The 23,895-nt window shown below is 51.4% G+C and overlaps 1 protein-coding gene across 1 annotated transcript in view; it reads left to right on the forward strand.

Annotated features, from left to right (window-relative positions):
• SLC9A1 (solute carrier family 9 member A1) overlaps positions 1-16,314 on the forward strand; it is a 57,643-nt gene extending 41,329 nt beyond the window's left edge. The window contains exons 5-12 of the mRNA XM_028113687.2: positions 743-945; positions 2,462-2,551; positions 3,060-3,130; positions 3,250-3,423; positions 3,676-3,790; positions 3,946-4,047; positions 5,401-5,473; positions 6,138-16,314. Of these exons, the coding sequence (XP_027969488.1) occupies positions 743-945; positions 2,462-2,551; positions 3,060-3,130; positions 3,250-3,423; positions 3,676-3,790; positions 3,946-4,047; positions 5,401-5,473; positions 6,138-6,475 (1,166 nt within the window). The 3' untranslated portion in view covers positions 6,476-16,314. The remainder of the gene's footprint in view (positions 1-742; positions 946-2,461; positions 2,552-3,059; positions 3,131-3,249; positions 3,424-3,675; positions 3,791-3,945; positions 4,048-5,400; positions 5,474-6,137) is intronic.
• Positions 16,315-23,895: the final 7,581 nt, after the last annotated feature.

Consider the following 23,895-nt stretch of genomic DNA (forward strand, 5'->3'; position numbering starts at 1 on the left):
TGATCTCTGGGAAGACAATCATGGTGTATGAGAACCGAGGGGCCTCAGGGACCCTGGGACCACAGAGCCCGGTCTGTGAATGTTCTCTGCGTTGTCTCTGGCGCAGATGACTTGAGCACTTGCAGACCCGTCTATGCTGCCGGCCCTGGGCCACACACAGGGACCAGGCCTCGGGTCCTTGGGTTCTGCTTATGCTTTCCAGACATACCTCACCTCAGTGACTGTGTCACTTACCCCTCTGGATCTCACTCTCCTCTCCGAGAGTGAGTCTGTGGTCCCTGAGCCTGGCTGGCTATCACCTCTACTTCGTACACTGTTTTAAAATCCCTTTAGTCCTGGGCCTCATCCTTCAGAGATTCCGGTTCTGTGGGTTGAGGTTGAATCCCTGTCTCTGCATTTAAAAAAAACCTTTTTATTATGGAAAATTTGAAGCATGCGGAAAAGTAGATCCCATGGACCCATCATAATGGATAGATATCCACTTGTGGCCAGTCTTGTTTCAGCTCTTCCCCAGCCCCCTTCTGGCTTCCAGCCACTGGAGGCCTCGGTGATGTCTCTAGAGCACATCCAGGTTGCGGGGGGCGGCCCTGAAGGATCCCCTCAGCTCTTGGCTGAGGGACCCAGGAAATGAGTGTGCTGGGCAGGCGTACTAGCGGGGGCTGCCTCCAGGCAGAGCAGTTGCGGGTACAGAAGCCAGAAGGGGCTGGGGACAGCTTGACGCTCTTCTTGCCCTTCCTGGCAGGGGTGCTGGGCCTGACCTGGTTCATCAACAAGTTCCGAATCGTGAAGCTAACCCCCAAGGACCAGTTCATCATCGCTTATGGGGGCCTGCGAGGGGCCATCGCCTTCTCCCTGGGCTACCTCCTGGACAAGAAGCACTTCCCCATGTGTGACCTGTTTCTCACTGCCATCATCACGGTCATCTTCTTCACTGTCTTTGTGCAGGTGCTGGACGGGGCAGAGCAGCCCTGCCTGGGGACCCTGACTCTGCCAGTGGAAAGAGGAAGCACACAACCCACAAGGGGGCCGTGGGTTCTAGTCCAGCGATAACTGGCTATGCAGTCTTGGGCCAGCTGCTCCCCTTTTCTGGTCCTCAGTTTCCTTAATTGTGAAGGGGAAGTTGTGATAACGAGCAACCAGTCAGAACACTGCCTAACTTAGAAATCCAGACAGCGTTGAGAGAAGTGGGCGCAGTCAGCAGGCCCGTGGTGCTAAGTACAGGGCTTCAGGGAAATGATTTAATGTCTCAGGATCTCAGTTTCTATGCCTGTGAAATGGGAATAATAGCACAAAAGGAGGGGGAAGCTGGAAAGGTTGCTGAACTGGGCAGTAGGAGGTCTGGAGTCAGCCCAAGCTCTGCTGCTCTTGTGTGACCCTGGGAAAGACCCTCCTCCCGTTTCTGGGTCTCTGTTCCCCATCTGCGAAGGGAAGGCACCGGCCTAGATGATCCTGGAGTCCTTCCAGCTGCTGGGCAGTGATCTCTGTGCATTTAAATGACCCTGGCTTAGCTGAGAGTCCCCCACACCGCTCAGAATCCCCAGGGAAACCCAGCCCGGATGGTGTCAGTGCTCCACCTACCTGACCTGTGACTTTGGGCAAGTGAGAAACAGTCTGTCCAGGCCTCCATTTCTCTATCCCTTCTGTCTCTTCTAGGCGCAAATCTTGGCAAAGCTTTAGATGGGAAACAGCATTGCCTTCTCAGGAGAAAAACATGTGGAGGCATCCTCCTGGGGCCAGACTCACCTTCTGTCCCTTCTAAGGATGGGGGGCTGCCTCTTTTGCCCTTTTGCTCTGTTCCCATCGTCAGAAATATTTTATCACCTTGACTTGGCAGTTGTATACACGAATGGCTTACCAAGCCCATTTTCAGTGACGTCAGCATTGAGGGAGGGGCCTCCTTGCCTGGGTTTGAATCCAGCTTTACTACTACTTCTGTAAGACCTTAGAAAGTTACTTAACCTCTCATCTGTAAGATGGGGACAATGGAAGAACCTACCTCTCAGGGTCAGTGTGGGCATTCAAGAGCTAATACCTAGTACATCACCCCTGGCTCCAGCACAGGGCACGCATGCAATGAAATTAGCTGTTACTGTTGTTACTAGGCTGGGTGGTTGCAGTCCTGTGAAGTGGTTTTCCCTATCAGCCAGGCCTGACTTCTTTGGGGTTGCAAAGCACGTTTGTGGTGGAGCCCACATTTGAACCCAGGCCCTCTGACCCCTCGCCCAGGCTAGATGACCAATGTGTGAGTCATTCACCTGGAGGGGCTGTATCTTCAGGAGGAAGCAGGCCTTAAGGACCTGCCTTGTACAAGGGCTGACATGGAGGTTGGGAGAGTGGGCACCTCAGAGCAGAGGGCATCCCAGCTTCAGGGGCTCTGAGGGGTGCGGGGGAGGGGGGAGGCTCCGTGGCCTCCCTGCCAGGGTAGCAGACCTAGAGTGCCTGACGCCCACCTGCCCCCCAGGGCATGACCATTCGGCCCCTGGTAGACCTGTTGGCTGTGAAGAAAAAGCAAGAAACCAAGCGCTCTATCAACGAGGAGATCCACACACAGGTACTGGAAACTGGGCCTGGGCCCTTGGTTGCAGGAGAAGGCTCAGGGAGCTGGGGAGCAGCTAGGCCTCACATCCATTGCTTCGCTCGGCCCCCTCCTCCCTTATCCCAGTGCCGGGTGGGCCTTCAGCCCCTTGAGGTCACCAGATGGTGCTCATAGGCCGGTGTGGTGTGGGCAACCAGGAGCCCTAGGAGGGGGTGTCATGCCATCTCTACCTCTAGTAGGAACCAATCCCAGGCATTGGGCACAGGTGGATTCAGGGAAGGGGGCTCAGCCGGGCCTCCGCAGAGGGTTTGAGGGGCCGTGGGTTCAGGATGAGTGAGATGTTGGTGCCACCTCCTGGCTGCTCCTGGAACTGCAAGTCTGGGCTGAGCAGAGCTGCACGGCGGGGGGGGGGGGGGGGGGGGAGGTGGGGGCCCGGGGGTGGGGGAGGTGGGGGCCCATTCAGAAGTCTCGGTAGGGAAGGAGCCCAGCAGTGAGGCTTGACCTGGCCCTGGGCCCATTTCAGTTCCTGGACCACCTTCTGACAGGCATCGAGGACATCTGTGGCCATTACGGCCACCACCACTGGAAGGACAAGTAGGTGGCAGGCCTGGTGGGCAGGTGGGTGGGGAGGGGCAGGTGAGGGTCTCCCTGGGCCTGGGCATCTCCCCACCCTGAGGAGCTGGCTCCACGCATCTTCTCCCTCCTCCCGCCAGGCTCAACCGGTTTAACAAGAAATACGTGAAGAAGTGTCTGATAGCGGGGGAGCGCTCCAAGGAGCCACAGCTCATCGCCTTCTACCACAAGATGGAGATGAAGCAGGCAATTGAGCTGGTGGAGAGCGGTGGCATGGGCAAGATCCCTTCTGCTGTCTCCACTGTCTCCATGCAGTGAGTGCCACTGGCGACACTGGCAGTTTCCGACCCCTCCCACCAGCCTGGCAGGCCACCGGCAGCAAGGGGTGGGGGGTGGGGCAGGCCCATCTGTTGTCCAAGCAGGGTGGGTGAGAGACCTGTGGGGCCGCAGAGGACCGCCCCCCGCCCCCCACTCGCAGGCCATCCCCGGGGTCACTTCCTGGCCCAGCCTGGCAGGCCCCAGGGTCACGGTCTTGTTGGGGACCTGACCTGTGCCCTGTTGTCCAGGAACATCCACCCCAAGTCCCTGCCTGCCGAGCGCATCCTGCCAGCGCTGTCCAAGGACAAGGAGGAGGAGATCCGCAAAATCCTGAGGAACAACCTGCAGAAAACCAGGCAGCGGGTGAGGGGCTGCGCCCTGCCCAGTGCCCCTACGGCAGAGGAGGCCCCTGCCCCAGCCCTGCCCCAGCCCTGCCCCACCCATGCGCAGAGCCCCCCCCCCGGCCCCCCCCCCCCCGGCCCAGCTGCTGGGGCCTGACAGCTGCTGTCCCCCCACAGCTGCGGTCCTACAACAGGCACACGCTGGTGGCAGACCCCTACGAGGAGGCCTGGAACCAGATGCTGCTCCGCAGACAGAAGGCCCGGCAGCTGGAGCAGAAGGTGGGTCTGGGCCCCGAGCCGGCCCCTGCCCTTCCCGGGGGGCCTGGACTCCCCGTGCCCCTGCCACCAGGCCCCTTTGGTGAGAGAGCCACTACAGCTGTTCTGGCCTCTGCTTACTTGGAAGACTGAGCCCCCAGGACAGGTTCCAGAAAGCTGCGTCCTCCCCCGCCTCCCCCCCCCATTCAGGGCAACAAAGAGGCCAGTGCCTGCTTACCGCATGCTCAGGCATCTGAGTCTGTCCGCGTGCTCCAACCCCCTCGTCTCCCAGCTCCCAGCGGAAAAACTAAGGCCCAGGGGAAAGGCACCTGCCACACATCACAAGGCATGCGTGCATGCGATCGTTTGCTTGGGGACATTTTTGTGAGCGGTTTCTAAGTGCTGAGCATCAGAGTAGCCTCTGTGGATCCAGCAGTGAATTGGCCCAGTCCCTCCTTCGCAGAGCTGCTCACGCAGTGGCCCAGGCAGGACAGGAAGTGCAAGGGGCCCAGAGCACTCTGAACTGGGGGGGGGGGGGGGGGGGGCGCAGTCAGGGTAAGCTTAGGAACGGGGCCAGGATGAAGGGAGTGTGGGCAGAGGAAGGCCCAAGCTGTGTCCCCGGTCACAGAACGTGGCCCTCGGTAGAAACTGAGAGGGCTCAGCTTTCCAGAAAGCTTGTTAATGGTGTCAGGCTTTGGGCTTTATTCGCAGGGCACAGAGGGCCACGAAGCGGTCTGAGGAAGGGGCTGACATGGGAAAGGGTGGGGGGGTGGCCTGGATTAGTGTGGTGGCGGAGAGTGGGGGTGGAAAGGAACGGGTACATTCGAGGGACATTTAGGAAGTGGGACTAGCAAGCCTTGGTCACCCGTTTGAGGTGGGGTTGTTGGAAGAGAAAAGAGGTCATTCTCTAGCCTTCTGCTCTGGGCTGTTGGGAGTGGTGGTTCAGTAGGGGGATGTGAGGATGGAACAAGGTCTTGAGGGAAGATAAGAATCTGAGTTCAGTTTCAGCCTATTGCATCGAGATACCTGCGGGCCATTTGGGGTCCAGATGTCCACTCCTGAGCTGACTTTATGGGTCTGGACATCGGGGGCGAGTGTGGCCTGGAAGAGAGATGGGCTGGGTCGCCGTGGGAGAGACAGGGCCGTTTAAGGCTGCTCCAGAGATCCTGCAGCTTGACAGAGGCTGGGCTGAGCCTTCAGGAACTCCTGAGCTGAAGCCTCAGTGCTGGCACTGACAGACGCAGACGACGAGCCTAATGAGGAACCGCCAGAGGGGCGCGGGCCCCGAACATGCTGGGGGCGGGGGGTGACCACCAGCCTCGGGCACCATCCCGAAGGGCTGCCCGTGCTCACCCCCGTCTGCCCTTCCTCTGTCAGATCAACAACTACCTGACGGTGCCGGCGCACAAGCTGGACTCACCCACCATGTCGAGGGCCCGCATCGGCTCAGGTAAGGCGGGGCACAGGGTGCCTGGAGAGGGGCCTGGAGGCAGGATACTTGGTACCACTGTCTCCTGAGGATGAGACTCCAACAGGAAGGGGCCTCAGAGAGCCACTGGGGTGGACAGGCTTCTCCCTCTGACCTCCTCCCAAGCCGTGAGCTCCTTCTACATCAGGTGGAGTTGGGGCTTCCCCCAAGGGGGCAGAAGCATGGCCCTGCTGTCCTCCCCAAGGACAGAGGTGCTCCATGTGGGGCTTACAGGGAGGACTGTGAAGGGCTTTGGTGCCTGGCAGGGAGGCAAGAAGGGTCTGCACCATTGGGATATCCAGCATGTGGGGGAGACAGTAGCAGACCTTCTCGCAGGCCTGGGCCCTAGGGGCAGATGGTGACTCAGGAGGGGGCTCTAATTCTTGGTCTGGGGGAGGGTCACCTATGGGAGCCCCTGGTCCGAGGAGAGGAATGCAGTCCTACCTTTGGGACCTCAGTGTGAGGGGAAGAGAAACTGCTGATCAGGGCTCATCCAGGCCCCCGTGGAGTAATCCTGAAACATGGCGGCACTGCCACGCTCACAGGAAGGTTCTGTGGGAGTTGCTGGCACACACCAAGGGGGGGGCACATGCTGGGCAGGGCTTGGGGGCAGAAGCCAGCTTGTGCCTTTGCTCTTGGTCCCCAGACCCGCTGGCCTATGAGCCGAAGGCCGACTTGCCGGTTATCACCATCGACCCAGCCTCCCCGCAGTCACCCGAGTCTGTGGACCTGGTGAATGAGGAGCTGAAGGGCAAGGTCTTGGGGCTGAACCGGGACCCAGCCAGGGTGGCAGAGGAGGATGAGGATGATGACGGGGGCATTGTGATGCGGACCAAGGAGCCCTCTTCCCCAGGAACGGATGACGTCTTCACCCCTGGGCCCAGTGACAGTCCCAGCTCGCAGAGGATACAGCGCTGCCTCAGTGACCCAGGTCCCCACCCCGAGCCTGGGGAGGGAGAGCCTTTCATCCCCAAGGGGCAGTAGCGCTGGGGTCAGTGGGCAGTGCCCGTCCTGCCACAGACTCTCCCACCAGAGCAGGGGCTGCTGGGGGAGCTGGGGGCTCCCTTTGTCCTTCCTGACCTGGATTGGCCCTGCCCCTCCCCCGACCGCATGGCAGCTGGGCCCACAGCCCCCACCGCAGCACGGCTTCCCCCTGCCTCCTGGGAAGCACCCTCCCTCCCACCAGAACTGCCTTCCCAATCCATTTGGCAGAACTGTTGGGCAGTGAGGCAGATCCTGCCCCTTCCCAATTCAGGCTCTCTCCCAAACCCGGCCGAGGGCCTCGAGATTCCCAGCCCTTGGAGGCCTGGTCCCTACTCCATCAACCTCCTCATTCAAACCAATCTTAGTTCCTAACCAAAGAGCCTCTGGCTCAGCCTTGGTCCCACCTGGAAAGGGAAGGAGCCAAGACCTTTCTTGGCCTAGGCCAGGCCCTACATTAACAGCAGAAAGACTGAGGGACCGGGTATCTGGGGTGGGGATCAGTGGCCCCCGGCAGGCCCACCCTCCTCCTGCCAACTCTGTCACCCTGGCCAGCCCCCCTGACCTGTCTTACTCAGACCTGCAGGCTGAGGGCATCTCTGAGCTTCTCCGACCGGAGCTGGGGCGCTTTGGACAGTGATGTGACTTCGCTTTCCAGACTGCTCCAGTGGGGACCACTGGACCCTCCAGGGGCGACTGTCAGGGGTGGGACTGTCAGGGGCTCCAGAAAGTGCTGCCTTTTTATCTGTTTTGTTTGTAACACTCCATGTATGATTCAATTTGCACAGAGGGCATTCCTGTTTTTAAAACATTTTGAAAACCCCTGGCTTACCAGAGCTCTAGCCCTTCACCTCCAGAGAATTACCCCTCCTCATCTGTGCCTGCCTGCCCAACACTCCCCCAGGTTCATCCCCTGGGCTCTTAACTGTGGCCCCAAGGCTATGATTTTAGAAATGACTTCTTCCACTCCAATTCATGATTCTCTAACTCGCTGATGCTGGGCCCCCCGGCATCTTCTGTGCTCTTGGGCCTGACCCCCAGTTCCTGCTGGCCTGTTCTTTCTCTCGTCCCTCTCCACCCCCTCGGCCCCTGGACCTCTTACGTGCACCGCACCCAGCTTGCTATGGAGCCCAGTCCTTAGGGGAGAAGGCCTCCCCGAGCATCTCCCACCCCACCAGGACAGGTGGGTGGGCAGAGTCCTGGACCCCAGGACAAAGTCCAGAGGCCTTTGCTCCCAGGCACACATTCCTGCCCCCACTGCCACCATGGCCAGGCCCAGGCCTGTTGGTGTCTGTCCTTCCCCAGGATTGTGCAATAGTCAGAGTGTCCCTCTTCCCAGCCGACTGGGCAGTGGGTGCCCCTCTGTCCCTCTCCTCTCCATGCAAGTGCTGTTTTGGGCAGGAGTTCACCACGCAAGGGTGACGTGGACAGCCAGGTTCAAAGCCTCCGCAGCTGCTGAGGCTCTGCCGCCCATACGGAAGAAACCGGATCTTTTTCATATTCTAATAAATCAGTGTGAGTTTTTATAGAGTTGAGGGCTGCTTCCTAGGGACCAGGACTTCGGGAAGGAGGGTGGCCTGGGGGCACTTAGCTCAGTGGCTGGCACAAGAAACGCTGACTCCCCGTCAGCTGCGGGCATGGTCCTTACTGTGTGCCAGGCACCAGACAGAGCAGTGAGCAACGCGGGGCGCTCCCTACCCTCGGGCGCCTTCAGCCTCTCAGAGAGGCGGCCCAGCAATTGGGGGAGGAGGGTGGCAAGGAGGACTGTCCTGAGTCGTCTTAGGAAAGGACTAAAGAACGAGCTGAGGTCAACCAGGGGAAGAAGTTTTCAGGGAGTTCCTGAATGTTCTCATCAGGAGCTGCACTGACAAAGACCCCAGGATCTGAGAAAAGGCCGGTTTGGCTGGGTCAGAGGGTGACAGGAAGGGAGGCAAAGATGGGACCTAGCGGTCCTCGGTTAGATTTTGGTTCATAGGAAGGGCAACCGGGAAGGTTCTGTCACCTGTAAAGCGTGGATGAAAGTGCTCAGGTGTGTAAGGGTCAGCACAGTGCGGGGTCCAGTGGTCTCCGTTCAGTGGAGGTTGGATCCCTGAGGTGCATTTCCAGGAGGTGACCACCAGAGGGCAGTGGGGCCTTGGCACACTCCGTGGGGGCACCCCTGGAACCTGGGCTGCCCGGGGAGAGCGTCTCTTTTGCTCAGACCGGGAGTCTGGAGTGGTCAGTGCCAAAAGACCTGTCAGGAGGGACCATAGCATCCATTCCTGTATCAGCCAGTGCCCCGACAAGAAAAGATAGTACACTTAAAGTGGTATGGAAGAGCCTTCAACTAAAGGATTCTCTACAGAGATGTGGGCAGGGTGAAGGGAACCTAGCAGGCATGGGCCCAGGGGGCTCACACTACAGTGAAGCTGTTATAACCCCTCGACCTGAAGAGCAAGAGGAGGGCGCTGCCCTACTGGTGCCTCCCCTTGGCCAAACCCATCTGAAAGCCAGCAAGGAAGGCCCCCGAGTGACTTCACTGAGTTCGGCCCACAGAGGTCAGCCTTGCAGTAAATGGAGCAAGGGGAGAGTGGGTTTAGGGGGCAGGATATCTGAGCAGGGCTGTTCCTTTTGCCCCTCCACCCCCCACCCATCCTTCAGATGAAAAACTCATGTCCCTATTGCTTAATGATTACAGAATTTCTGCTTGGGGTGATGAAAAGTTTTGGAAATAGTTTGTGGTGATGGGTGCACAACATGGTGAAGGTACGGAGTGCCCTGGATGGTTCACTTTAACATGGCTCATTTTAGGTTATGTGCCGTTCAGCTCAATTTTTTTAAAAGTGGAGGGAAAGCTCATCCCCAACAGGAAAACCAGTCTCATCAGCCACCGCCTCCTTGTCAGACACCATATTCTTGTCGTCCTTCAGTCATACCCTTTAACTTAAAATGTCATCACCGGGCTCTTTCAGTAAGATGGGGGTTGGGGTGCAGAAAACAGCAGAAACCCACCACAGCACCCCCTTCTGCAGCTGCTCACAATGCTTAGTTCAGCCCTCGATGGCATCCTCCTTCCACCCCCTTCTGTGCCCCTTTTACCAGCCGCCAGCTCTCTGGTTGGGCTCTTTACCTGGTGGGTTGTCCTAAGCCTTTATTCCTGTGCAATTCAGGTTTTCTTCTTGGTCTTAGATTCGTTGGGTTGCCAAGTTTCCCACTGACAGTCATTATTGGACATGGGAGATCCAAGAGGCACCCAGTAAAGCTTCTGGATTCCAGATGTTGCCTTCCTGCCCATCCCCCATTTTCCTTCTAGTAATCTAGATTAATCACACTATCTGGTACAGTTGACCCCCTCTCTGCCTTTAGGTTAAGTAACATACAGAGCTCAAAATGACCCAAGGGAAGACTCTACTTCCAATTTAAAGGAAGCACGTATGTGTTCCCTGGAGGAAGTATTCCTCCTTTGGGCATACGGACTCCAGGCCCACTGAACGCAAAGTTGAGGGAATGGAAAGCAAAAATTCCCCTAGGAGGTTATTCGGAATAATATTGAGAGGAGCCACTCCCATCCCTACCCCTCGGTCCCTGGGCCTCTGCCTTCTGGCTATGAGAGATGGAACCAGATATTGACCATTGATTGAAAGCATGGACTGCATCCTGCCCGTCCACCTCACCTTGCACGGTAGTACCTCCCGGCTGGGGCTGTAACACTGTTCTATCCATTCAGCTGCTTCTGGGCGACAGGGCACATTGTAAGTCCAATGCATTAAGATCATCGCTGTGTGCCCCTCACCACAGAATGAAGGTAGGCAATGTGTGGGATAGCACAGTGATGGATAAGGCGCTCTGGAAAGTCCAGAGACAATGGTGCTCGCCGAAGTCTTGCAGGCAGGGAAGGGAAGTGCACATCAGAGATATATGTTTATTACCATGAGCTAGTAAGTAACTTTTCCCTTCATAAAAGAAGGGGTTCGTGTAATCAGCCCACCAATGGGTAGCTAGATGGTCCCCCTAGAACAGTGGTTCTCAAGGTTTTGGTCTCAGAAATCCTTTACATTCTTAAATATTATTGAAAAATTATACTCTTAAAAATTATAAAGGGCCTTTGTGGTGGTTATATTTATTTTGCTGGATGAGAAATTAAGCTTTAAAGATTTTTTCTAATTTATTTGTCAGAGAGAGAGAGAGCGCGTGTAAGCAAGGGGAGTGGCAGGCAGAGGGAGAAGCAGGCTCCCCGCTGAGCAGGGAGCCCGATGCGGGGCTCGGTCCCAGGACCCCGGGATCATGACCTGAGCCAAAGACAGATGCTTAACTGACTGAGCCACCCAGATGTCCCCGAGAAATTAAGCTTTAAAATAGTCATTTAAAAATGAATATATCTATTAGATGTTAATACAAATGTAAAGTTTTGAACAAAAAAATAACTTTCAAAACAACTGTGAGTAGAGCAGCATTACACAACATTTTTGCAAATCTCGAAAGATATTTGGCTTACTGCAAGACAGATTCTCAAATCTGCTTCAGCATTTAGTCTGTTGTACATATGTCAGCCCTGTGGAAAATTCCTATATACACTCACGAAAGGATGACAATGAAATAGACAAAGAATGCCTTAGTATTAATATGAAAGTAGATTTGACCTCACAGAACTCCTGAAAGACTCTTGGGGAACCCCCAGGGGTTCCTAGTTTACACTTTGAGAACCATCAACCCAGGGAGTGGTGCCACATGGGAAACTCAGCTTGGTCTTTGCTGTGGGCAGCCAGGGTGCTCAGCAGTGCCAGTTGCCCATCAGATTAGGCGAGGGAATACGGTGAGCCTATGTGCATTAGTTTTCTATGGCTGCTCTAATAAATTACCACACAATTAATAACTTCAACCAACACAAATTTATTATCTTACAGTTCTGGAAGTCAGAAGATTGACATAAGTCTTACTGGGCTGAAATCAAGGTGTCAGCAGAGCTGCATTTCTTTCTGAAGTCTCTAGAGGAGAATCTATTTTTCTTGCTTCTAGAGGCTACCTGCAGTCCTTAGCATGTGCCCTCCTTCCATCTTCAAAACTGGTCATGGCCAGTCCTTTTCCACATCATACCACCCTGACACAGACTACCTCCTGCTTCCGCATTTAAAGACCCTTGTGATTACATTGGGCCCATCCAGATAATGCAGGATACTCTCTGTAGGTTTACAATCATCTGTTCAGCAACCTTAATTCTATCTGCTACCTTAATTCACCTTTGCCATGTAAAATGTATTCACAGATTCCAAGAATTAGAACATCTTTGGGATGTCATTATTCTGCCCACCTTACTATGAATAGCCCCCATCCCTGCCACCATGGCCACTCTGTATGTGGGCCCATTGAGCAAGAACTAAGGTAGCTGGGAAAAGAAGTTGACATCTACAGAATGGGTCTCGTCCGTCTGATTATTGACACCCGCCTTCATAATGGATGCTCTCGCAGGGCATTTGTGTGGGTCAGAAATAGCTTCACCACCTGTGCCCGTTTCAAGAAGTCCATCCATATATTTCTCCCTTAGACCTCACCGCCAATCTCCCAGTCTTGTCATTTTCAGGTTTCTAACCAGCCAGCAAACTTGTTCGCCACTGATCGTGAATCAGTGTAGATCTGTACCTCGGGTCATCCCTCCTTCCATGCAGAATGGACAGCCGATATAACCCGAAGTTCTACCCTGATGCTCTGAGAGCTTTATCCCTTCATCGATGTCTTGTAGACACACCCTGAGTGTGGCTTTAAAGCAGCAGTTGTCCACTTGTGGCTGGTGCTTACATACCACGCAGACTCACTTGGAAATCGTGTCTGTGTTTTCTCCCCCCGACTTAAGGGAGAAGCGGTGAAGCAATAAGAGGAGGTACCATGGGAATTTGAACCATCTGCTCATGCAATTTCCCTGTGCCTTCTGGACTTGCTCAGACCTGATTTCATATATGACATTTAATAATAGAATGCTACCATGCATGTCCAATTTTATGATTAGCGGGATCAGATAATATCCAGTTTTGGTGGCATGGGTCACTTGGTGTCCACAGTCAGGCCTCCAGTCTCCACCACGTCCAGTTGTGAGCCAGGAGCTGTTTTTATTTTTTATTTTTTTTAAGATTTTATTTATTTATTTGACAGAGACACAGCAAGAGAGGGAACACAAGCAGGGGGAGTGGGAGAGGGAGAAGCAGACTTCCCTCTGAGCAGGGAGCCCTATGCGGGGCTCAATCCCGGGACCCTGGGATCATGACCTGAGCCGAAGGCAGACGCTTAACGACTGAGCCACCCAGGTGCCCCCAGGAGCTGTTTTTAAATGCAGAATAGTTATTGGCAGAAGAGAGTATGAATTAACCTAAAACCCTAAGGGTCTGTAACTGTCCTGCAACTTGCCTGCTGGAGCTTGTCTACACAGCGTCTTTTTCACCATTGTCACTTCCAACTGCCAACTGCCATGTCTAAGTCTCCAACTGCCACTTCCAGGGCAGCTTGCTCTGCGGTCTTATGTTGCTGTAGGCCTCACTCGAAACGTGCAGTCTTCCAGGTTTCTCAGTAAATGGGTAGAATAGCCCAGCCCAATGGGATATATGTTGCCTCGAAACATCCAGAACCCCATCAAACATTTTGCCTCTTTCTTTGCAGGGGGAACTTGTCTTTTGTTTTATGGGAGTTATCTTGACATGCCCCAGACCACCAGATACCCTAGAAAGTTCACTGACATGATGTGCCTCTGAATTTTTGTGCGATTTATCACCCGTTGGCATACATATGTTCTACCAAAAATCTAAAATGCTCCCAATTTCCTGCTCAGTAGGCCCAATTACCAAAATATCAATATAATGAACCAGCATAGTGTTCTGAACTATGTCAAGATGATGGTTGTCACTTTGGACCATGTTATGACAGAAATCCGCAGAATAGACAAAACCCTGGAGTAGCAGAGGGAAGATGTGCTGCTGTCTCTGCTATACAAAGGCAGATGATTTCTGATGATCTTTACTTAGTGGAATAGAAAAGAACACATCTTGGGTCAAAGATGTACATCAGACCAGGAGCTGTGTTGACTTGTTCCAGTAAAAAAATTCAGGTATAGAACCACAGCTGCAGTTGACATCCTACCTAATCTAGAGCCGTTCTCCAAGACCCAACAGGTTTTGGCATCAGCCAAATAAGTGAGGTAAACTGAGGCTTGACAGGAATGATAATCTCTGCATAGTTCAGATCTTGGATGGCGGCACTAATTTCTGAAATTCCCTTAGGAATACAGTATTGCCTTTGGTTGGCTCCTTTGATGGTGGTGACATTGCAGTTCAGGGGCTTCCATTTGGCCTTTCCACCCCTCAGAGCCTCCTTGAGTCAGGAAACTAGTGGGGGAATTCTTCCAGTTAATTTACAGACACAGGGTCTGTGGTTCCTTGGATCCACTGGGGCTTAGATTGAAAGCCTTGAACTCATGACTCCATGCAAGAGAGGAAATTTAGGGAGCCCCAGGGTGACCCTGAAGGAATCTTTGCTCTCTGGTAGTGACAGTGCAGGTATGGCAGAGAACCAAGCCCAGGCCTTCACTGTCAAAGTCCCCGGGTTGCAGAGCCAAGGAAGTGTGCCACCCCCAAGTATCTTCTGCTAAGGAGAACCCAACACACCCTGAATCTTCCCTGTTGGTGAGGGCAGAGTGCCCTGCTTTCGGTCTGAGGAAACCAGCCTTTCCTAGCATAAAAGTCATTCAGTGACTTCACTTGGGGGAAGTTGCCTCACAAGGGATGCTGATTTTCCTCAGAACACACCCTATCACCTCTCATTGCCTCCAGGCAAATATGAGAAATGTTTTCCCCCAGCGTAGCCCAATTTAAGGCTTTCAATCTGCTTTTTTCCTTTGTGCACGTTTCCTAGGGCCTTCAGATGGAAAGTCAGAAGGCCACTCCAGTCTGTAATCACTACTGTCACCATGGTGACCAAGTGCCAGAGCTACTTGATCCCCCAATATCTTCCCCGTCCATCTCTTGCCACCACTGGCCCTAGAGTCAGTGGCTGTGATGTGGCGGGGGGTACCGCAGATTGCCGATGTCCATTACCCCTGTCAAGGAGGCTGCTCAAGTGCCCCTCAAGATGTGGGAGCAGCCCAATTTCAGATGTCAGCACCGCAACCAAGGATCTGTTTCCCAGGGCTATTCTGGTATCAATTCTCGTAGCCATCAGGGCCCCGGATGGAAACAGATTGCATATAGAAAGGGGGTAATTGAAAAGGGTTTGAGGAAGAGACTTTTACAAAGTGGTGGGCAGAGATGAAGGGGCCAAGAAAGGCTGGTAGCACTCAGGGCTAGCAGCAGCAAGAAGCCTTTGCCACCTGGGGAACAAGAGAAAGTTCCAGAACCTGGTGAGAGCTGCGGCCTTGGGAAAGGTCAGCTTCCACTGACCAGTGCAGAATGGAGAAAGGTGAAGAGTGAGCCTATAGAGTGAGCATCTGACACGTTGCCCCATTTTACAAAGATACCAAGGCTTAGCTGCCCCCATGCAATTGAGCAGGTAGGCCCAGAGGGTGCAGGCTTGTGTGCATGCATGCGTGTGTGTGTGTGTGTGTTGGTGTGAAGAGCACCAGCAGGCTGGTGGGGTAGACACCCACCCTCAGCTTCATTTCCCCATGTGTCACAGTCTTCCTAATTTCTACCCACATCACAAGCTCAGTAAAAGGATCATGTGAGAGCCAGGAAAGCAATTTTCCACCAAGGAACATTTTTTGAGGACGCACTACAGGGCGCACTGTGTACTCAGGGGAAGGATGGAGAGGGACTTCAGGAAGGGGGACCCACAAGAATTGAACCCAGGAGCAGGAATCGCTGGACTCCTGGAAGGTGGAAAGTCTGGGGGCTGCAGAGAGAGAGAGAGAGAGAGAGAAACAGGCAGCCTTGATCATGCTTCTCTGGAGCTGTTTCTCCTTCCACGTTCCAGAGAAGCCCCTGAGATGACCCTGCATCAGGAAAGGGGAAAGGGCGGGTCAGAGGGGGCTCTGAAACGAGGTGGCAGGTGGTGAGAGAAGATTTTGCTCGAATGGGGTCTATGTCTGCTGAACTGGCCGTGTGGCCCACAGGACGTCAACCAGACTCTCGGCTCCAGGAGACCACTCGTCTGGGGCCCTCTGGCTGGCCTTCCCAGCCGGCAAGCCAGCCCACCAATATCCCCGGTGCCTGGCCTGTTTTGCTGGTCCTTCTCTGCTATAGCGTCTGAATTTGAGCACCAACCATGTGATGTTAGATGTCTGTTAGTTTAAGCTCAGCTCCGGGAGCAGACAGTTGCTCTGAGGGAATTCACACCGAGAGGGGTGAGGGTGAAGGTTCTCGGCCCCAGTGCCCAGCATGGCAATTCTCTCATCCTGGCCACCACCAGAGCTTAGCTTCTTTTATTTCCCATCAACCCCAGAGGCTGTACCAGTTAGCACACTGGTATTAGAAATGGGCCTCACTGCTGAAAATAGTGGTGTTAAGACATGGGGACTGGCTGGGATGTTATAAAAACACTCCACCGACCTTGCCTGGACAGTGTCTGCAAATCCAGCCACCAGGGCGCCTGGCAGGCTTAGTGGGTGGGGCATGCGACTCTTGATCTCAGGGTTGTGAGTTCAAGCCCCACAATGGGTGTAGAGATTACTAAAAATATTTTTGTAAATCTTAAAAAAGAAAATGCAGCTACCAGCAGTGGTTGCTGTGAGTCCGGAGGTTGACTGAAAGGGGGCAAGAGGGAATTTCTGGGGTGAGAGAAATATTCCTTAGCTTGAGCAGAGTGTTGTCACTTAGGATCCGTGCATATTACTATGTATACATTTTATGTCCGTGTTTTAAAAGTGACATTAAAACATCTCGCCACCAGCCCTGGAGTTCGCATTCTGCCTAATTCATCCCCTCAGCACCCAGCATTCTGCCGCTGCTGGGGAGGGTTCTGGGAGCCTGGCTGCGTAGCTGTCAGCCCAGTCGTACAAAAACTCACCACTCTTGCAAAGGTGAGACAGACCGTGGTCTGGTGGAGCAGATGGACACGAGACATGTGCACACATCAATGTATGTGTGCTCAGTGCACTGAAGGAGACAAAGAAAATAATGGGGGGAGTCCTTCAGATCCAGGGGGACACGAAAGGCTCTCTGAGGGGGTCCCGTGTAAGCTGCAGCTGAAGGGAAAGAAGGCACCAGCTGTGATGAGTCATACGGAGAATGTTCGATCAGAGAGATGGGCAGGACTCTGAAATTTCTGAGGGCCCAAGAGAAGGCCTTCTGTGGCTGGAGAGCAGGAAGAGAAGCACAGGAGAGCAGGGAATGATTCTATTTCTATTCTATTCTATTTCAAGTCCCATGATTTAGGCAGGGTAGTTACATTATCTGATGTGTGCTTTGAAAGGGTGACTTGGGGCCACGTGGAGAATTGATTGAAGGGGGTCTGGAGTGGAAGAAGAAAGTAAGGAGACTGGACCAGCGTCCCAGGTCAAGGTGACAGTGGCTGGGACTAAGGTGCAGACAGTGCGATGTGGACGTGTGTCATTTAGAGGACTAATGACAGACCCTGATGGGCCGCATAGAAGATGTGAGAGTAAGGCAGGAATCAAGGAAAACTCCAGCATCCAGGCTCCAGTGGCTGGGGGGAGGGGTGGGGTGGGGCTGCTGTTCACGGGCTGAGTTTGAGATGCTGGTGGGAGAGCTGAGCGGACCTATCAAGTAGGTCTTCACAGAGATGATCTGGAGCTCAGGAGGGGCTGGGCTAGAGATGAAATGGTGTGTGTCTTACAGTATCTACATGGCATTAAAAGCCACAGAACCAGATGAACTAACCTAGGGAGAGCGGGCGGGTAGAGAAGGACCAAGGGCCCACCACCAGGGGCCCGAGGAACCACTAGTGTTTCTAGTTTGGGTGGAAGAGAGCAAACTGTAAGACTGAAGAGGACGGGCCAGAGACTTGGAAGGAGGTCAGGAGCGCATGGTATCATCAAAAGGAGAATATCTCAAGGGGGAGAAAATGGGCAGCAGCGTTGAATGCGGCTGGGACCGTGAGTCTGACGATAATAGAACCTTTTCTATTATCTGCCCATCGGGCAGAAGAACCTGTGACACCACCACAGGGATTCAAGCAGCCAAATCCAGCAGGTGGGGAATTCTGGAACAATGAGCACACGTCTTCAAGAAATAAGCGGCAAGACCAAAAACTAAAAACTAAAACTAAAAAGTAAAAAGAGGATTATTGTAGATTAAATGAAATGTAAGGACTATATCAACCAAATACAATGAATGAAAAAAAATACAATGAATAGCTCTTGTTTTGATCTTGATTCAAACCAACCTGCTGCAAAAAGACATTTATGGAGGGAAATGTGATGATGTATTAGGTAACATTGAGGAATTATTTTTATTTTCGTATTGATAATGCTACTGTGCTCATGTTTTAAAAGTCATTGTTGGGGCACCTGGGTGGCTCAGTTGGTTAAGTCTCTGACTCTTGATTTTGGCTCAGGTCATGATCTCAGGGATCATGGAGCCTGCTTGGGATTCTCTCTCTCCCTCTCCCTCTGCCCCTCCCCACTCACTCTCTCTAAATAAATAAATAAATAAATTAATTAATTAAATAAAAGTCATTGTCTTAGGAGCACCTGGCTGTCTCAGTCGGTGGAGCGTTCAAGCCTTGATCTTGGAGGTGTGAGTTCGAGCCCCATGTTGGGTGTAGAGCTTACTTAAAAATAAAATCTTTAAAAAAAAAGTCATTGTCTTAGAAATCCATACTGAAGTACTGATTTATTTACTAATGGTATAAATAACTTGGATTTGATTTAAAATGACCAGAAGAATAGAAGAGAGAGAAGTGGTAGGGCAGAGATAGAACACTAACCACACACTGATGTCTGTTGGAGCTGAGTGTTTGAGTTCATGGACATTCATTGTATTGTTCTATTTTACTTATGTTTGAAATTTTCCGTAATAAAAAAAGTAAAAGAAAGAAAAAATTCAAAAGGAAATCCTTATTGGATTTGGCAAGATGGAAACCAGTAACCTGACAAGGGAATCTCAATAAATGAAGCCAGATTGGAGGGGGTTGAGGAGTGGTTGGGACACACCGAGTCTAGACTGCACTTTTAAGTGTCTCGTGTTAGGGAGAGGGGATTGAGGCAGTAACTGCAGGAGGTAAGAGTCAAGGGCTTCTGTGATAGGCAGAATTCTAAGATGGCCCCCGAGATTCCTGCCTCCTGGTGTTCATGCCTTGTATAATCCCCTCCCCTTGAGTGTGGGCAGAAACTATCATGGGACATCACACCTGTGATTAGGTTACATTATATGGCAAAGGTGAAGGATTTTGCAGATACAATTAAAGTCCCTAATCGGTTGACTTGGGAGTTAATCATAAGGCAGAGTATCCTGGTGGGCCTGACCTAATCAGATGAGTCCTTAAAAGAAAGAGATTCTACTCCTGGCCTTGAAGAAGCAAACTGCCATGCTGTGAAGAGGGCCACATGGCAGAGAACAGCTGGTGGCTGCTAGGAGCTGAGAATGACTCCTAAGTGACAGAAGAAAGTGAGCATCTCAGCCCTACTACTGCAAGGAGCTGAATTCTGCCACCAACTAGTGAGCCTGGAAGAGGAGCCCAAGCCTCAGAAGAGATCACAGCCTTGCCCAACATTTTTTTTTTCAGCCTGGTGAGACCCTGGGCAGAGAACCCAACGAAAACATGCTGGACTTCTGCTGGGCAGAGAGCCCAACGAAAGCATGCTGGAACTTCTGACCCACAGAAACTGTGGCACAGTCTGTGTTGTTCTAAGCCACTGAATTTAGGGATGTGTGTGGGTGTGTGGAACAGAAGACCAATACAGATGTCTGTTTTGTTTTATTGGGGAAGATGGGAGATATTAGAGATGGTCCTATGCTGTTGGGAAATGACCCAGTAGGGAAGGAAACACTTTGAGAAAGTAAAAGGGTAAAGATTCAGAGTCAAACGCCCTGGGGAGAAGCAGGGGCAGCTTGTCCGGAGCATGCCTAAGCAGGTGGGTTAGCATACATAGTTGGTGGAAGATGAAACTGTGTCGGTGTGAGAGAGGGCTTTAATTGTCTGAGTAAAGAGTGAGGCAAGGTTGCCCAATGAGAATCTATCTAGGAAAGGAGGTAGGGAATCTGAGGAACAAGGAGAAGGAATGCAATAATCATCTCAAGAGAGTGGAGAAGAAGGAGTTCGTTCTTATTAGAAAAACAGTAGATTTTTCCATGTTGGGTTCATTGGATGTTTGAGAATAGGAAACCAGTCAGCCTCGTTGTATGATGTTCTCAGTGATCGTCAGATACTTGAGCACAGGTACCAAGATGGCTTTTGCCAAGTAAGCAAGACGAAGTGAAAGAGGGAGGGGCTAAGGAGTTCATATTTGCAGGGATGTGATTATAATAATGAACCATAGAACCTAGAAGAGATCCAAAGAGAAATAAATTTGAAGGAAGTTAATGGGAACTGAGCTTAGTGACTTAGACACCTCCGTGCGACGCGAGCATTATTAAGCAGGTGTGTATCGTTAAGAGAAGGCTAACGTGCTGTAACAAAGATATTGCCAAATACACAGACTTAACAGGATTTTTCTTTTTTCACGTAACAATCCTGAGATAAGTGGTCCAGATTGTTGGGGCCACTGTGTTCCTTCCCTGCAGCCGTTCAGTGACCAGGTCCCTTCCGTCTTGTTGCTCTGACATCCCCCGAGGTGTTGTCTTCATCTTCATTGTCAAAACAGGGTCCACGTTCAGCCCGAGGGAGGGTAATGGACATGAAGGAGAAAGCAGCTGAAATTTCAAGGTGTGTGTTCAGAGGTGCCGCACATCACTTCTATTCACATGTGTCGACAGTTGCCCATGATAAAGGCTCACTCAGCTACACGGGGGAAATGCAGCTGCTACCTGGGCAGCTAGATAACTGTACTAAATGCCAAAGAAGGAGAGAAGAGGTTTTGGTGGACATCCAGCAGTCTTTACCACAGCGGGTATTTTAGAAAACAAACACGGTGATTGTCATAGGTGAAATCATAATTTAATAATTCCCCTTATTTGAACATTACCTGTTATACCCAATTTTTATGTACTATAATTAGTTTACCAATTTAACATCTCAGTACATAAGTCTTTGGGAATGAAGTTTCTGGCAAGCATCTTCCTCAAAACATCTCCCTGAAAAGAGCAGACAAGCTGATAATGAATAACCAGGCAAAATCTAAGTGAAGTGAGAGATGGAAGCCAAGCTCTGGAGGTCATTTGCCCACTGGATGCACAGGGACTTTGGATTTGTTTGGTCTCACAAAACCCAGGATCTAACCAAGAACGAGAATCTTATAAGAGGCCCCAAAGGGTCACAGTCTCAGTGCAAGGGTGAACCAGAAGAAACTGCTCCTGCACCCCCAGGGGATGGCAAGGAGCCCGCCACAGGGTCACAAAGAGCAGGAGAGGAAAATCCCATCCCCGAGGAGCTGCATCCTGGAGCTGTCCCTTATGCAGAGCTGCGTGCCGAGTTCACGTCACCTACTGCGGTCTACAAATATTCAGACTGTAAATTTAGTTTAAAATGATCCTAAGCTTCTAAAGCCCCTAGCACCTGCTAGAAGCAAATGCAAATGCCCTCTGGAGGAATGCACCATCATCCTAAGCCTCAAGAATTTCAAAAAAAAAAAAAAAGAATTTCAACAAATTATTTTTTTTTAAAGATTTTATTTATTTAATTGACAGAGAGAGAGAGAGAGAGACAGAGAGAGAGGGAACACAAGCAGGGGGAGTGGGAGAGGGAGAAGCAGGCTTCCTGCCGAGCAGGGAGCCCGACGCCGGGCTCGATCCCAGGACCCTGGGATCATGACCTGAGCCGAAGGCAGTTGCCTAACCAACTGAGCCACCCAGGCGCCCCTCAACAAATTATGTTTTTAAAAACGTGAACTGTTAGGGTGCCTGGATGGCTTAGTTAAGCATCTGACTTCGGCTCAGGTCATGATCTCAGGGTCCTTGGATCCAGCCCCGCGTGTTGCCCGGAGTCATGGCCAGGCTCCGCACTCAGTGGGGAGTCTGCTCCTCCCTCTCCTTCTGCCCCTCTCTCCTTGGTTGTTTTCTCTCTTTCTCAAATAAATAAATAAATTTTTTTAAAAATGTGCACTGTTAACCACGCAAGCAAGGGAACAAGCTACTGTGAGTGACCATAAAAGAAAAGATAAATACATTTAATTATGTAAAAATTTAGAAATTCCATAAAGATAATAAAAAGACAAGCCATGCAATGGAGTAATACTTGAACATATACAACAGCTAATGGAGTCTTAACTGGAATATCTAAAGAACTCCAGAAATCAAGAAGAAGAAGACAAACCCACCCAATAGAAACATGGGCAAAGAAATTCAATATACACTTCACCAAAAAAAGGAAATTTGAATGGCCAATAAATATATGGAAAAGTCCTTAACTGCATAAAAAAATCAGGAAAGTGCAAAAATTATAATGAAATATCATTATGTGCAAGTCTGTTGGGTAAAATTTAAAAATCTGGCAAGGCCAAGAGTGACAAGGATATGGTGCAGCAGGAACTCTCACAGAGAGTTGGCGAATGTTAGCCTCACTACTTTGGGGAAAGTGTGGCATTTTCCAGTACAGTGGTATAAACACTCATACCCTGTGACCCAGCAACATGACTACTGGAAAAATGCCCTAAGAAGTGCATGCACTGTATCCCAGGAGACATGCACGAAAATGTTCAGAGAAGAATGATTTATGTAGCCCCGAACTGAAAACAATCAAAATGCTTATCAATAGTAAAGTGGATAAATAAATGTCGTTATAATTCCACCATGGAATACTAAACAGCAATGAAAATAAACAAACTAAAACCTCACAACAACATAGATTAATGTTATAAACCTAGTGCTGAGCAAAAGAAGCAAAACAGAAAAGATACACGGGGAATTATTCCATCTACAGAAAGATCAAAAAAAAGAAAAAGTCCAGGGATGCCTGGGTGGCTCAGTCGTTAAGCGTCTGCCTTCGGCTCAGGTCATGATCCCAGGGTCCTGGGATCGAGCCCCACATTGGGCTCCCTGCTCAGCGGGGAGCCTGCTTCTCCCTCTCCCACTCCCCCTGCTTGTGTTCCCTCTCTCACTGTGTCTCTCTCTGTCAAATAAATAAATAAAATCTTAAAAGAAAAAAGAAAAAGTCCAAAATGTATCCCATATGGATGGATAAACTATAAAGAATGATAAGACTATAACACTAGCCGGAGATTACCATAAAAGTGCAGGAATGATTACCCTTGAGAGGAAAGGAGGGGATGTGATTGAAAAGGGGTGCTTGTGGATTCTGGTGGGGCTGGCAATACTTAATTTCTTGACTTGGGTGGTGATTACATGGATGTTTGCTTTATAACTATACGTTATATCCTGCATTTATATTTTGTGCACCTTTCTATACATGAGTTATATATTTTTTAAATTTTATTTATTTATTTGACAGAGAGACAGCAAGAGAGGGAACACAAGCAGGGGGAGCGGGAGAGAGAGAAGCAGGCTCCCCGCCGAGCAGGTAGCCCGATGCGGGGCTCGATCCCAGGACCCTGGGGTCATGACCTGAGGCGAAGGCAGACGCTTAACAACTGAGCCACCCAGGCGCGCCTGTACATGAGTTATATTTCGCAATCAAGTTTTTCTAAACAGAAAGCAGATATGACAAACTTTAAGCCAATATATTTGAAAATTCAGGTAATATGGACACATTTCTAGAAAATTTTCCAAAACTGAATCCAAAAAAAAAAAGATATCTGAATAGTTCCATAACTAGTAATCTAGTGCTATGTAACAATTATGACAAACGTAGCAACTTAAGTTATATACAAGTCACGCTAGACCCAAACTCCGACATACCGCCATGGACCCTGTGGACCTCTTCCAAGAGGTGTTGTGGGGAGGGAGAAACCCAGACCCAACTGTTCTCGAGGGCCAGTGGCCGCTGTCCTTCCCTCCAGGAAGAGAGCTGGCCCCAGGGGCTGGAGAGGGAGCGAGGAAAGGCTGGGAGGACTCGGGGTCAGGGGTTACTCTAACTGTCCCAGTCTAGCCCCCACCACCCTCCAGAGGACCCACCCACAGGTTTCTGATCCTATTGGTCCTCTAAGGTCAGGGTTTCTCTCTGGCTCTACCTGCTTCACGTTCCTTTTGCCCATAGCCAGCACCGCAGCTGGAGGATCCATTCATAACTCACCCAAGGAGGGTGAAAACCCTCCACTTACTTTACCGCTGGGTCTGGAGGAAGGCGGTGCCCCAGATGGCCCCACCCCACCTCGGGCTCTCTCCAGATTCCTCCCTGTCTCTGTTTAATAGTGGCCTCCATTTCCTTTTCACAGTCAAGGACAACCCCCTAGCCAACACCAGAACCCACTTTATGATCTTTTCCTCAGTGGCCGATGACAGTCTCAGCTTCCACTT

This window comes from Eumetopias jubatus, unplaced genomic scaffold (assembly GCF_037043125.1).
Source record: "Eumetopias jubatus isolate StellerSeaLion01/CBP00866 unplaced genomic scaffold, mEumJub1_p1.0 scaffold_4, whole genome shotgun sequence".
Lineage (NCBI taxonomy): Eukaryota > Metazoa > Chordata > Mammalia > Carnivora > Otariidae > Eumetopias > Eumetopias jubatus.